At 43.5% G+C, this 14,934-nt stretch overlaps 1 protein-coding gene and 1 non-coding gene across 3 annotated transcripts in view; one reads left to right on the top strand and one right to left on the bottom strand.

The window, feature by feature from the left end:
- Nucleotides 1-11,919, top strand: part of SLC25A33 (solute carrier family 25 member 33) — a 29,639-nt gene extending 17,720 nt beyond the window's left edge. For both annotated transcript variants that reach the window (XM_023635845.2, XM_005607551.4), the window contains exons 3-7: nucleotides 2,136-2,213; nucleotides 3,880-3,980; nucleotides 6,493-6,559; nucleotides 9,713-9,993; nucleotides 11,444-11,919. In XM_023635845.2, coding sequence (XP_023491613.1) covers nucleotides 2,136-2,213; nucleotides 3,880-3,980; nucleotides 6,493-6,559; nucleotides 9,713-9,993; nucleotides 11,444-11,646 — 730 coding nt within the window. In that variant the 3' untranslated portion in view covers nucleotides 11,647-11,919. The remainder of the gene's footprint in view (nucleotides 1-2,135; nucleotides 2,214-3,879; nucleotides 3,981-6,492; nucleotides 6,560-9,712; nucleotides 9,994-11,443) is intronic.
- Nucleotides 6,212-6,311, bottom strand: LOC111772609 (small nucleolar RNA SNORA32). Its single transcript, XR_002806616.1, has one exon. It is a non-coding gene; the product is annotated as a small nucleolar RNA SNORA32 (small nucleolar RNA).
- Nucleotides 11,920-14,934: the final 3,015 nt, after the last annotated feature.

The raw sequence follows: 14,934 nt of genomic DNA, 5'->3' as shown, positions 1-14,934 counted from the left end.
TAAGATTCAAAATTTTATGTAGTTTGTACATTGAGGGAATTTAGACCATGAAAAGTCACACTGATCTGAAGAAGGGAAGAGCAGGGAAGAAAAGCACGAGTGGGTAAAACTTTAACGTTAGCCAGCACACCAAGGACCAAAACGTCAGCTTAACTTGTTTTGCACCAAAAATTTCAGCTTGGTTTGGGGAGCTTTTTCTCTTCGGGAAAAATGGAAGTTGGTAGAAAGAGATTTGGCAGGATTGACTTTATTATTAGCTTTATAGGAATAGCTTTTGCATAAAATGAAAGATATCTTTATCTTCAATGTCATAATGAAGGTAAAACATTAAATTCTTTTGACAATGGTATGATTATTTGTGAGCCAGATCAACTTAGAATGCTGTCAAATTGGAGGTACTAATTGCTAAGTAAAGAAAAATCCTCAGTAAGAAAAGGAGATTAAATTAGAGGACTATAATTTAACAATGTAAATGGATACCATGAAAATTGAGCCATTGAAAAGAATAAAATGCCTCTAGGGGCTGGCCCCGTGGCTAGGTGGCTAAGTTCGCACGCTCTGCTTTGGCAGCCCAAGGTTCGGATCCTGGGGGCGGACATGGCACCGCTCATCAGGCCATGTTGAGGTGGCATCCCACATACCACAACTAGAAGGACCCACAACTAAAATATACAATTATGTACTGGGGGGATTTGGGGAGAAAAAAGCAGGGGAAGAAGAAAAAAAAAAAGATTGGCAACAGTTGTTAGCTCAGGTGCCAATCTTTAAAAACAAAAAAAAGACTAAAATGCCCCTAAAGAATGTTCTGTACAGTCTTTTTAGGATTTTCTTAGTCACTTTTAATCAGAAAACATATTTAACTTGTGTTTTTTTTTAAACCACATTGGCAAGGGTGTGGAAAAATTGGAACCTTTGTGTGTTGCAGGTAGGAATGTAAAATGGTGCAGCTGCTGTGGTAGATAGTATGGCGAATTCTCAAAAAATTAAACATACAATTACCATACGATCCAGCAATGCCACTTCTGGGCATATACTCAGAAGCATTTAAACTAGGGACTTGAACAGATATTTGAACACTCATGTTCATAGCCCCGTTATTCACAGTAGCTGAAAGGGGGAAGCAACCCAGGTGTCCATTGACAGATACATGGATAAACAATATGTGGTGCATACATACAATGGAGGAGTATTCAGCCTTGAAAAGAAGGAAATTCTGACACATGCCACAACATGGATGAACCTCAAAGACGCTATGCCAAGTGAAATAAGCCAGTCACAAAAGGACAGATGCTGTATGCTGCCATTCATGTGAGATCCCTAGAGTAGTCAAATTCATAGTCAGAAAATAGACTGGTGGTTGCCAAGGGCTGGGAGGAGGAGGGAATGGGAAGTTAGTGTTTAAAGTGTATGAAATTTCAGTTTGAGAAGATGAAAAAGTGGAGATGGATGGTGGTGATGGTTGCACAACAATGTGAACGTACTCAGTGCCGCTGAATTGTACACTTAAAAGTGGTTAAGTGGTAAAAATTTGTTATATGTTACCACAATTTTAAAAAAAAAGAAAAAGCAGGCACAGTATTCTCTTCAAACTTGAGATACTAGGCTTTGGCTTAACATTCATCCAGCCCATGGAAATTATTAAGTTTTTCTATTCCTTATATTTTTGTTTAGGGCTGTCCTGCAATAGGTAAAGATCTAGAAGATAGGATTATTATGAACAAGGAGTAAATCCAAAGGAAATATGATCACCAGGAATCTCTGCACCCGTTTTTCAGTGAATCTTGTTGTAGTGAGGACGTTGTTCCCTGTGTCCGGCCCTCTGCCAGGTGCTGCTCCTCCCTCACTAGGACTTCGATGGGTGGTACAAACCCTGAACGTCTCGCTCCTGCCTGAACAAGGGAAAGGGCCCCTTGAAGACGTGTCGGACTGATGGCTTTTGAAGCGTGCTGTTTCACCGTATTAATGAAAGCAGTATTCTTCAGTCTTCTGATTCCGTATTGTCATATAATCAGATAGGGTCTGAGCTCTTGTAAACATTCTGTGCTTTACTCGAGGAACTCATGTGAAGGCAGATGTCTCATAATTTTGCAGTATTGTCTAGGGGTTTTAAAGATACATCTTTTCTTATTATTCAGGTCGATCTTGGAGAAGGAGGGACCAAAGTCACTTTTCAGAGGCTTGGGTCCAAATTTGGTTGGAGTCGCGCCATCAAGGTAAGCATTAAACTTTCAGCCTGCACACTGCATACGGTATATAATATCCTGAGTCCTTTCTTCCCGAAGGGCAATACTTCGTGATGGCCAGGTTCTTTTTCTGTGTGGGATTTGCCTAAATACATCCGACATACAGAAATAATGATAACTGTTGGTGTGTATAATCTATTTAAAAAGTAGAAAGTACTAGTCTGTGAGATTATATGGGGCATGCATGATTAATAGATGGCAAAGGTACTGTACATATCTAGTAGTTAAGAAAATTGAACTGTATCTCATGTTTGTGGGTAGTGCTGATTTGATAAAATTTGTTATACACACGTACTAAAAATTCTAAAGGAACAAAGGGTTTAATAAGAATCTACATTTTCACAACATCCTCAGGTGTACAACTTGGAGCACTGATCTGCAAGAATTCTAGAAGCTTTTAGTCTTCATCTTATAGTATGAAACAACATACTCATTTTTGTTATAAAGGTTAATTCTCTTTAGAGTCTGTTCCAGTATTACATGGGGTAATGTAAATGTCCTACCCCAGTCACCCAGCTCCCCGCCTAGGAGGCAGTCTACTTTTCAGAGATGCTATACACACATACTCATCTGTTCACTTTTATGTTCACACATCTCTACCCGCTATATCAGCACTGTCCAAGAGGACTTTTGCAGAGATGGAAATGTTCTATAACTATGATCTCCAGTATAGGAGCACTAGCTACATGTGAATATTAAGTACTTGAAACATGGCTAGTGAGACCGAGGAACTGAATTTTAAACTTTACTTTTAAGCAGCTCCATGCCGTCAGTGGCTATTGTGTTGGGACAATGTAGCTCTAAATATTCAAATAGGCTTTAAAGAGAATTAAGTCTTGTAACAAAAATTAGGATATAGATTCCTGGCTACCACACCCATTTAGAACCCTTGGGACCTAGAAAAAACGGAAGACTGTTTCGCAACACAATAATGATAAGTAGTCAGGATCCCAAGTTGAAAAATATATTCTATGGTTGATCCACTGGCCAGCCGGAAAAAAAGAAGCACTTTCCCTGGCATTGCTGATGAAGGAGCAGGGGAAATCCCAACCAGCCCTTGCTCCCCAGCCCCAACAGAGAAGACAGAAGGGGAAAAGCAGGCGGAGACAGAGAAGACCAGACCAGAAAGCCATGGAGAGGCCAGACGCCACCAACAGGGGTCACTTTTGGGGAGGAGGGCGGAGGGAGCGCTTTATGAGAACATGTATGATGATTGCTTCTGTGTGATCCTGAGTCATCAAAATAAAGCTCAAATTATATTTGACATACTCATTTTGGTGTAAGGCAGGACAAGTGTGCTGTATTTTAGAAACAGTACAGATTTTTAAAGTTGGTGCTTCAGGGATTGCAAAATGAAGAACATAAATGGACTTCGTGTGTATATTACCAAAATCTCATTTTCCTTAATTATTTTGGACATTTCCGTCATCACTGAATACTTTCTGGAAGGACAGGCAGGAAGTTCCTGAAGGTGCCTGCAGCAGGTTTTGGTTTTAGCACGGATAAGGTCAAGCTTTTGGTTATATGTTAGCTTCTTTCCCATATTTTCCTAAATTTTCCAGAGGTTGCAGAGGGACATACCTATCACATAGCTCCATATCGATGTCTTCATAGCGTTCTCTCTTGGTTCTAACAGGGCCGTGTACTTCGCGTGTTACTCCAAAGCCAAAGAGCAGTTCAATGGCATTTTTGTGCCGAACAGCAATGTTGTGCACATCTTCTCAGCTGGCTCTGCAGGTATGTTCCCCAGTGATGGAGAGAAGTTTCTCACTCTCCTAAAGCATGTGTTGTGCCCAACAGCTTCTTCCAGGAATCAGAAATTAGCCCTCTGCTCCTTTTGCATCTACAGTCGTTTTTCTAAAGCTGTGTATTAGAACTGAGAAAATATGAGTGTTTGAGAGCAGTTTGTAACTTGGTTCCGTTTTCTTCAACCACTAAAGCTTTTTATTCTCCCTCAAAATTTACATGTTCTCATGCGTGCTACTGGTTAGTGTTATATTTCTTTTAAAGGAATATTAATGTTTTTATGTCTGTCTATTTCATTATTTTCTAAAATTCAAGCTGCCTTTTTCGTGACTCCCAACGATGTCCCGCATACCATGTGTACAGTTGGTACTTCTCTCCTTCACGACTGGATTCTGTGATGAGGGCTCAGGACTCAGAGTGCAGTTCTTTTAGTGGGCCCAGTGACACATTAGATAATTCTATTCTCTTTCGAGGGAGTCTTTCCACTTACTTAGAAAATTCATGACAGGATTTTTTCCCCAGGAAATGTGTGGCACAAAACATGGACTTGCAGATTGCTGAGAGAAGACGGTGTCTTTGTAGATACTGTTTGATGTCTGTTCAAAGAGAAAGGTATTTTAGAGAATGTAAATTGGCATTTGATGGAAAATTTCCAACTTTTGCCAGCCTGTAAGGTGTAGGCACCAGTTTTGTCTGCCTGTGTTACTCCAAGTAAAAGTACGAGTAGCCCATCTGAATAGCGATAGCTAATAATTTCTGGACCCCAAATAGAAAGTAATGTTAAGCAAAGCGGCTTCACACAAGAAAGGCGCTTCTACTGACTACAGAGCTCTGAGGAGGAAATGTGGAGTGTGGGAACCGGTCTGTCTTCACTCGCTGGACCAGTAGTGAGCGAGCCAGACCAAGAGCTGCTCGTCAGTTTTATAACTTCTGCAAAATTAACTTAGAAGAACCCTCGGGAAATAAATTGGACCTGGAGGGGGAGGTGTTTAAACCGCTCTCTAGGTTCCTGGTTGCTAATTAATCTGCTTAGAACTGTGGAGGGGAGGAGGTGTTCCAGAGGACTCCTTGTGTCAGGCCAGTACCACGATGCTACTTTTTTGCTTGGTCTGAAACGATACGTAGTATTAACATGGGGAAGAGTTACTAACAAAATGTTTCTGTAAGCAGATTAGTCTTAAAACTCCACTTTTCTGAAATGATTAGTCAGGTATTAAAATGCAGTGTGAGTTTGGCTTCAGGTAAATGGAGATTTGGTTCCTTCTATTTTAAGTTAGATATAAAGTAACCTTTTGGGGCCGGCCTGGTGGCTCAGTGCTTAAGTGCACACGTTCCGCTTTGGTGGCTTGCGGGTCGCCTGTTCAGATCCCGGGTACAGACATGGCACCGCTTGGCAAAAGCCATGCTGTGGTAAGCATCCCACATATAAAGTGGAGGAAGATGGGCACAGATGTTGGCTCAGGGCCAGTCTTCCTCAGCAAAAAGAGGAGGATTGGCAGCAGATGTTAGCTCAGGGCTGATCTTCCTAAAAAATAAATAAATAAAAATAAAGCAACCTTTTGGATTAAATAAGCAACTTTTTAAAACAAATTATTTCTGGCCCTGAAGCTCATAAATTGAGTTTTGGGATAGTTTCATATTTACTATAATGATTTGAATCACATGAACAGAAATGCCAACAGCACCACCTAGAGGCTGGAAAGATTAGACAGGGCTCTAGAAAATTGGGATTTTTTTTTAAGTCCATAAATTTTTATTTAAATAATTTCCCATGTTGTGATTCCTTCCAGTCACCTTAATTCCTCCAAAGTTTGAGTCATAATCTTCAAGATAGCCCTTTTAAAAAAGAAATTTCAAGGGGCAGCCCCGGGTTCGCCGATTCAAATCCCAGGTGCGGACATGACACCCCTTGGCAAGCTGTGCTGTGGCAGGCATCTCACGTATAAAGTAGAGGAAAATGGGCATGGATGTTAGCTCAGGGCCAGTCTTCCTCAGCAAAAAGAGGAGGATTGGCAGTAGTTAGCTCAGGGCTAATCTTCCTCAAAAAAAAAAAAATTTAAGAAGGATTAACCAGGCAAAAGATAGTTGCAAGACTCCAGAGATCTAGGCATGCACTGTACAACCACCACTAGCCATGGTCAGTCTCATTCATGACCTTTCGTGATGTATATTTATACTGGACAGTACTGATCTAAGCAATGGAAATAAAACAAGGGTTAGTAAAATGTTCCCAATAGGCTGAACGCTAGCAAGGTAGCAGAAAAAAAACCCAGTGGGAAGAGTTTTGTTTGTTTGTTTGTTTTTAGGTCCAGCATACCAACAGATGTTACATTTAGGGGACCATAGTGGCCACCTGCAGTACAGAAACGTAACTGCTCCCTACTGTCCATTTTCACTATTAAGGCATTGAAATTCTCATTTCAGAGTTTATCATATGAAATAGGCAGCTTTAACAAGCATTGACTGTGTTCAGTGATGATATTTTCTGTGCTTTTTTTCCCAGCTTTTGTCACAAATTCCTTAATGAATCCTATATGGATGGTGAAAACCCGGATGCAGCTAGAACGGAAGTAAGTTATTAATTGTTCCTTCCTTAATAGAAGAATTCTTGGGGATTTTTTCTTCCCCCAGTTCCAGGTGTGGAGTGAGGTGTGCAGCGTCCTTAGCCATCCCTGCCCCTATTTTTTCTGAATACAGGCACATGTAGAAATTCCTTTTGTTTTGAGATTTGTGCTGCCAAGCATTGTGGGGAGACAAGGACCAACATAAATAACATAAGGGGAGGTCAAAAATCTGCTCAGCAGTCCTGACTTCCTCTCGGATAGTCGGTGGGTCTCTGCTCTTGGCAGACCCCACCCCAAGTTGGAGTGCTTTGGGCTTTCCTCCAGATGACCTCTCTTTCAAGGGGGAAGATGCCAGTAAGGGCAGAACAGCAAATGCCTTCAGGCCTCAGAAGAGTGATTTTAATCTCCAAGGCCCTCAAATATACTAGATTTCTGCCCTGAAACTCTAGCCAGGGCAGCTTAACATCTTTTATGCTGCGGATTCCTTTGGCAGCTTGGGGAAGCCTGCAGGCACTTTTTAGAATAATGTTTTTAAAAGCAGTGGAAACCAATTATTGAAATATAGTTATCAATTTTTTTTTTTTTGAGGAAGATTAGCCCTGAGCTAACTGCTGCCAATCCTCCTCTTTTTGCTGAGGAAGACTGGCCCTGAGCTAACATCCGTGCCCATCTTCCTCTACTTTATTTGTGGGATGCCTGCTACAGTATGACTTGCCAAGCAGTGCCATGTCCGCATGCGGGATCCGAACTGGCGAACCCTGGGCTGCTGAAGCGGAACGTGCAAACTTAACCGCTGCGCCACTGGGCTGGCCCCATCAATGTTTTAAAAAATTGCCCAATATATCCATATACTTTTTTTAATATGTTAACGAGATCAAGCAGCCCAGTAACTACAGTGATTTCAAAGAAATGATGATGGTAAATGATTCTGTGGTAGGATTTTATCTAAGATAACCCTTGTGAAACTGTGTTGCCTAGAAATGGGGGGAGGGCGCACTGGAAACTTCCAGCTAGTCCCATAAAGAAAGGAGGAGAGCAAGCAAGAACTCCGGCTGGAAGTGTAGGCGGGAGTCTGCGTTAGTTGGTTTTTCTCTCGAATGATCAGTAGCCTCTGAATTGATCTTTGATTCCATATTCCCCCTAGTCCAGTCTGCCTGAAAGAACCTTCTAAAAAAAATCAGGTCTAATCATTTTGAACAGATCCCTTGCTCAGAATCCTTCAATGAATCTTGGTGGTTCTCAGGGTCAAATCCTAACACTTTGGCTTAACATTCAAGGTCCTTTGCAATTTTCTAAAAATGCCACATGCTCTCATGCTCCCCTCTCTCTGAGTATGCCATCCCTCACAAGGAATCCCTCTTCCCCTTCTCCTTCAAGAACACATACTTGTCCTTCAGGCTTCTGACCAGCATCCTCTCCTGGAACCCTTTGTAATCACTCCCCGTTCCAGCTGTGCACGCGGTGTCCTGATAGCACTTCTCTGGAGCGGAGGATACGTGCACGAGTCGGCTGAGCGCCCCTGCGTGCATTCTTTTAAATCTGCCTAATGACCCCTGTGGAGGACATTTTGTTTGGGCGGGCTCTGTTAACATGTCCCTCAACAAGAAGTATTTATTTCATGCTTCCTGTGCACTAGGCACTGGGGAAACAGGGAGTAAGACATAGGCCCTGCCTTCCGGAAGCTCACAGCTTCAGAGAAAAGAAAGACAATTATAGTCTGGTGGGATAAGGGGCCTGCTGGACCCGGAGGGTTCCTAGTGCAGTGTAGGCAGGACAGGCAGAGATAAGCAGTGATGCCCACCCCACCATCCGAGGAATAGCCAGGTGGGGCATCAGTGAAGGTGCTTCAGGCAGAGAGCTGTGCGTGCAGAAAATCTGGAGGCAAGAAAGCATCCTGGGTTCTGGGGAACTGAAGGAAGTGAGGTATGATCAGAGTGGGCTGCATGGATACATACTAGAGAAGGAGGGAATTACAGAAAGATAGGGCTGCAGAAACGTGTGGGGGCCACATCCTTAAAAGCCCTGGGAAGGAATTTGGAGTTTGAACTTGGGCTGTATTTTGAGAGCAGTAGAGAGTCATTAGAGCTGTTTTTCAGGGTGGGGCTGGGGGACACTTTGCCCCCCAGGGGACATTTGGCCGTGTCTGGAGACATTTTTAGCTGTCACAACTTAAATGGGCTGCTATTGGCATCTGCTAGGAAAGGCTGAGGGTGCTGCTAAACATCCTACAATGCATAGGACGCATGTCACAACAGAGAATTATCTGGCCCAAAATGTCAGTAGTTCCAAGGTTGAGACACCCTGCATTAGAGGATTTTAAGCAGGAAGGAGACACGGTTGGATTTGCATTAGAAAGGTCTCTCCAGCTAGGGAGCAGAGAAGGGCCTCGAAGAGACCTGTTGAGACTGACCGGAGCAGGAGGGTGTGCTGGCCTTCAGCCCCCAGGAGGGGTCTCTGCCATGCCACCAGCGTAAACACTCTCAGGTCCCATTTGTATCCAGGCGGTTATGGAAACTTCCCGTCATGGGGTAGGAGCCTCCAGGCCTGAGGTCTTTTATTGGTTATTGTAGTCTATTTAGTGTTTAGAAATGTAGAAATTTAGAAAAAATAGAATCAAAACACACCGTCTGGAGACTAGAGTAATAAGAAAGAGCACTCCTCTGCTCACCGCCCCGTCAGAATGCTGGTGAATTTTCTTGGAGTATTTTCTTAAAGCATATTCGTACTGTAATTGTAGTTATACTTGACATGATTTTGCCCTGCTTTCCGCTTAAGCCGTTCTCCGTATCTTACTGCCTTCACAACTGTTTTAACCTAGTATATGTACCATAGTTTACTTATCTGTTCCTGTTTTTAGATGTTTGTTTTGATTATATTGCAGTTATGTTTTCCTCCGTGATGAACATCTTCCTCCATATGACCCTTTCCAAAATTAGGTCAGAGGCTGTGAACGTGTTTTTATGGATCTTGGTACAGATGCACATGGGCTATGGGCCTCTGAGGTGTCCCAGCTAAGAGACTCAGCCTCGCACAACAGGGAGGACACGCTGCCCTGCTGTGTGATGTCTCTTTAGGTCCAGTGTTCGTTCTGTGACTTGGAACCCCGGCCAGGCTCATCGGCGTGCGTTGTAACTCCTGTCTTTGGTCTCCTTTACACAGGGTGCGAGGCTCCAAGCAGATGAACACACTCCAGTGCGCTCGCTATGTTTACCAGACGGAAGGCATCCGCGGCTTCTACAGGGGGTTGACTGCCTCCTATGCTGGAATTTCAGAAACTATCATCTGTTTTGCTATTTATGAAAGTTTAAAGAAGTATCTGAAAGAAGCTCCATTAGCCTCTTCTACAAGTGGGACTGAGAAAAATTCCACAAATTTTTTTGGACTTATGGCAGCTGCTGCTATTTCTAAGGGATGTGCCTCCTGCATTGCTTATCCACACGGTATGCTTTCTCTCTCTTTCAGAGCGGTAAAACAGCTGTCGGGTTTGTGTCGTTTCTCAGTGTCTGGGCCTCTGTAGCACACACAGAAGTGCACATACCTGCAGGTCACAGGTGACTGCTCACGAGTGAGACCAGCTGCCCTGCGCGTAGGTTATAGGAGTGCTAGGAAGTCCTCTCCGCTCGCCTGCAGCTGGTCGTGGCCAGAACGTGATGTGCAGATGTGGGCCCTGTGTTACGGAACTTCGCATGTTTTCAAAGAAGCCGGCAATCCGGATTTTATTTAAAATTCCTTGATTTAAAAGAATGATGTGGGAGCCAAACTTTACAAACAAAATCTCCCAGCTTCCATTTTGAATGGAGTACTGAGTAAGGCTACTTTGGGTAAGATGATTTTTTAAGGAATCATAGACCTAATGTCCTATTGACCTACTTAAAAAACATAGCTCAGTTTATTGTGCCATGAAAAATAGGTTTTGTTTTCAAAAGCCTACTGCACTGTCAGCTGTGACAAATGCACGTGCTCAACTCAGTAACAGGTAATTGAGTCCCACCATGTTCTGGGGCACTAAGGGACACCATGGGGCTCATGGAGAAGAGGTCGGGACGCTCCCATGTCGGGAGACAGAAGCTTGAGGTCTGCTTGACAGGTGGTGACAAGGGTTGCGCCGTGGATGCTTGGGTGAAGGAGGGCCAGGTGGGCGAAGGTCTGGAAAAGGAGGAGGCAGCTTTAAGCTGGACAGAGTGGAGACGGAGTCTAGTAGGGAGAGAAAGTTGGGAAATAAATGAAAAGAATGTCTCGTTGAAGTATTACCATACTTAATACAAATTACACCTTCAGTGACGTAGTGTTTGTTTAATTGGTAATAGAAAACCATAAACTATCTTAAAATTAAGTCCCATTCAGACTGAGCTTTTTTTAATCCCTCAAAATTATTTTGTACTCTTGTAGGTATATCTAAATGTCCCTAAATGACCATTTCCCAGAGTTAGAAAAAGTTCTTTAAAAAATCTTAACTTTTGGGGCCAGTCGGGTGGTGTAGTGGTTAAGTTTGCACACTCCAGTTCAGGGGCCTGGGGTTTGCGGTTTTGGATCCTGAGCATTGACCTGCACACCATTCATCAAGTTGTGCTGTGGTGGCGTCCCACATATGAAATAGAGGAAGATTGGCAGAGATGTTAGCTCAGCAACTATCTTCTTCAAGCAAAAAAAGAGGAAGATTGGCAACAGATGTTAGTTCAGAGCCAATCTTCCTCACCAAAAAAAAAAATCTTAACTTTTCATTACATCTATGTGATTGTCCTGTCCAAATACAGCTGAGAGCAGAGATACTCTGGCAAAGAGCCAGAGTTGTACATTGACGATTATAAAGTTATGTGCTTTGAATTCTCTCCTCTTATTACCTTGTAATACCGTTGATTTCTAGCATTAAGTGTGTGTTTCTCTCTGCAGAAGTCATAAGGACGCGGCTCCGGGAGGAGGGCACCAAGTACAAGTCCTTTGTCCAGACCGCTCGGCTGGTCTTCCGAGAAGAAGGTTACCTTGCCTTTTATAGAGGACTCTTTGCTCAGCTCATCCGGCAGATACCAAACACTGCCATTGTGTTGTCTACCTATGAGTTAATTGTGTACCTGTTAGAGGACCATACTCAGTAACAGGCCAGAAAATATACTCTAGAAGAATAAAACTGAGAAACTCTAGAGAATTTTTTTTCCATTGATGTTTAGAATGTTTGAGACCGAAACAGGAAAGGCCATAAAATATCTGGTTCATATCACCTGTTGGATATTTCCTTTTGGATTCATGCTTTCTGGAAGGTTTAAAGTCATTAACGTTAATAGTTAATTGTAACTTTTTTTTTTTAACTTAAGGGGATTCAGGATTAAGCAGCAACTAAATTAAATCATGCTATTTAATTTAAGTGTGAATTTGGTTTGTGTCCTCCTTTATGTTCACTCTACTGTAAACTCTAGTTTACTAAGAACTTTAGTGAAACGTAATGCTAGAAATGCAGAGAAGAACTATAAAGTCAAAGTACAGCTTGTTTCCTACTCTGACCCTGCTCTGCTGGACAGATAAGAAGTGTCACATTTTGGTGGCACTGGGTGGACCAGGACAGACTTCCCAGCTATTTTTCTCCTTTGTACCTTTTCCAAGTCTCATTCCAATTGATCATCTAAGCTTTCAGGCTGCAGAGTTAAAAAACGAAGTACGACTTTCTGGCACTAAATATTTTGAACCATACACATTTTCCTGAAGTTACCCTCTATCTCCAGTTTGAACCAAAGGCGAGAGTTTCAAAGAGCTGTTTACCAGGTGCCTTGCTCTTGCATGTATTTCTAGAAGTTAAGCCCCAGTCAAGCCCAGGTCCCTTGTAAGTGTGAGAGCATAGCCCCCGAGGTGGCTGTGAGTGTGGGGCGTGGCGAGGAACAGACAGCCTCTCCTGTCTGGAACCCTGCTCTTGGGTCTCTGCTGCTGGAGAAGGGAACCACGAGAGAGGCTGACGCCCGTCACAGAGTTCACGCTGCTCTGACAGGAGGTGGTGGTGGTGTTTAAATACCCTAGATCAAAGTTAAAAAAAAATCTTAGAAGTGAGTAATTGCCAGAATTTTGAACACCCTCCCCTCATTTTTAAAGGAAATTTAATAAGGGACAAAAAGATAAGATGGAAGGCAGGTAAGATCGATAGCCTTCCATTAGCTCCTTCACTGGAATTTGAATGTATTACACAGTAAGGTTATTTTTCAGTCTGAACATCTAAAAGATAATTGATTCTAATAACTGATGCATTGTAGCTTCAGATTCACTGGCAAAGACTGTGGTAGGGATGAGAGGAGGATATTTTCAAATTGTATTTAAACTGAGTTTAATTTTGTTCACCTTTAGTCATAAGGAGGTTAGTTGGTGTTCTTGAGTTCTCTAGTATAATTTGCCTCAACTGTCAACAACTATGTAGAAGTCAAAATAAATGACTTTAGTCAAGCTGCAGGCTTCTAAAATGCATGGCAGTAAAGAGATTTCTCTATTCCACAAGCTCACGGGCACTGAGCAACATCTTCCTGTTTTAGTATTTATATTAAAACCTGAATTTTTCATTAAGATTTTATCTAACATGAAGGTTAACAATTAGGTTGCTTAATATTCACTAAGTGGGTATGAGAATTCTTTGGAAATAATTTCACTTATACATTCTTGAATTAATAAATTTTATGTTGACCTGGTATAATTTAGTTCTCCGCTTGCTTCTGCACCAAGGCCTTGAAGTGAAGGGACTGAGCACCTGGAGCAGGAAGAGACCAGCGGGAGGACAGCGATGCCTCCTCTCCAAAGCGGCTGCTTGGATTGAAAATGGGAAATATCACTGTCGGAGCTGCTAATGGAGAAATCCCATGATTTCTCTCTGTCTTCTCCACAAGCTTAGTCATTGGGGTTTTGTTATTTTTAAGTAGTCGTTTAATAAGACTTTTAGAACCCTCATTGCTTACCCATTGTGTTCCAAGCACTGTGCAAAGTGTTATATATTTTCTCATTTAAGGTAGTTCTGACAACCTTGTGGGGCAGGTATCACCACCATCCACATGTTACAAACGAGAGGCTCCGAGGCTACAGGACTGGCTTGAGGTCTTGGAGACAGTAGGTAGTAAACTGACCAAGAGTGTTTGCACTGCTTGTTGAGTAGGTGAATATAAGGGAGAGGGGCTGCTGAGCTTGTGGAATGACCTGACCCTGAAGCTGAGGTCCAGCCGACCATTCCATTCTGCTCACTCCAGGACTATGATTGCACTGATGAAGGTGCCCTTACACTAGAAGTGCCCGGGACGGAGGTGTTGGCTGCCTTCTTTGTCCACGTGGATCACAGAGCCCTTTCTTTGAGCAGACGTGACACGGACACTGAATCTTCTTGGAAAGAGAATGGTTCTTAAATACAACGCCACACGCTTTGAAGGAGGCTTCACGGCTGTTTGTTCATTTGTGGTGAAACCAGCAGGACGCAAAGGAAAGGCCTGTGCTCTGACACCCACTCCAGAAAGGAGGAGCTTCGAGTGCAGGCTCTACTCACCCCCTGGGTTTCTGCCCTGCTCATTCCCTCCTGCCGTTCCTGGTGAATGCACTGACTAGGGTTTGGCATAGATTAACTGGCCCAGGAAACCCATCAACCCATCACTATCCACCACAGTAAGAACTCTGATGTTGACCTCGAAAAACACTGGGAATGTTGTGGGAACACTGAAACATTATATTGTGATACAAATATTTCCGACTAGATTTTTTTTAGGTGTAAAGGTAATTTAGCTCAAACCAGTAATACTAAAACGCTTGCATAAAGTAATTCTCCCCTAGATCCACCCCCCCCTCAGGTAACTTTGCAATTTGGTGTTAACCAGCCTCTTTCTACAAACATACACATATGGGAGTTTATGCAAACTTAGGTATCATCAAAATTAATGTGTTGCTTTTTTTTGAAGTATAGCATCCCTCCAGGCCAATACCCATAACTGACATTCTGGCGGTTGCATTACGTTCCAATACAGTATGTCCTGTTTGTTCAACCTCGTCCCTATCGGTGCATGTTTCTATAAACTAGTTTTTTGACCATTGGAGTGGCTTCAGTGGAAGTGGCTTAAGGAGCTGCAACTTGCAGCAAAACAGCATTTCGCGCTTAGGCCGGGCCGGCTGGGCGTCGGGAAGACGAATTAGCGGGAGAAGAGGCTAGATAGATAGTAGCCAGCGAGGCTGAGGTTGCCGACTGCGCGGGAGGGGCCAGAGAGCGCGGCGGGCGCGGAGGAGGGCGCCCGGCCGGCTCCGCGCGGGGATGGGGGCCGCCTCCCGCCTCCGGCCGCTGGGGGGCGCGGGAGTGCCGGTACCGCGACTTCCGCCGGCGCCCCGCCCACCGGGCTCGTCTCGCGCCCTGATTGGCTGCGCGGCGGGAGCGCGCCGAGTCA

The sequence above is a fragment of the Equus caballus genome, chromosome 2 (genome assembly GCF_041296265.1).
Source record: "Equus caballus isolate H_3958 breed thoroughbred chromosome 2, TB-T2T, whole genome shotgun sequence".
Classification (NCBI taxonomy): Eukaryota; Metazoa; Chordata; class Mammalia; order Perissodactyla; family Equidae; genus Equus; species Equus caballus.
Note: the sequence above shows the minus strand (reverse complement) of the source record. Positions and strands in the feature narration are given on the sequence as shown.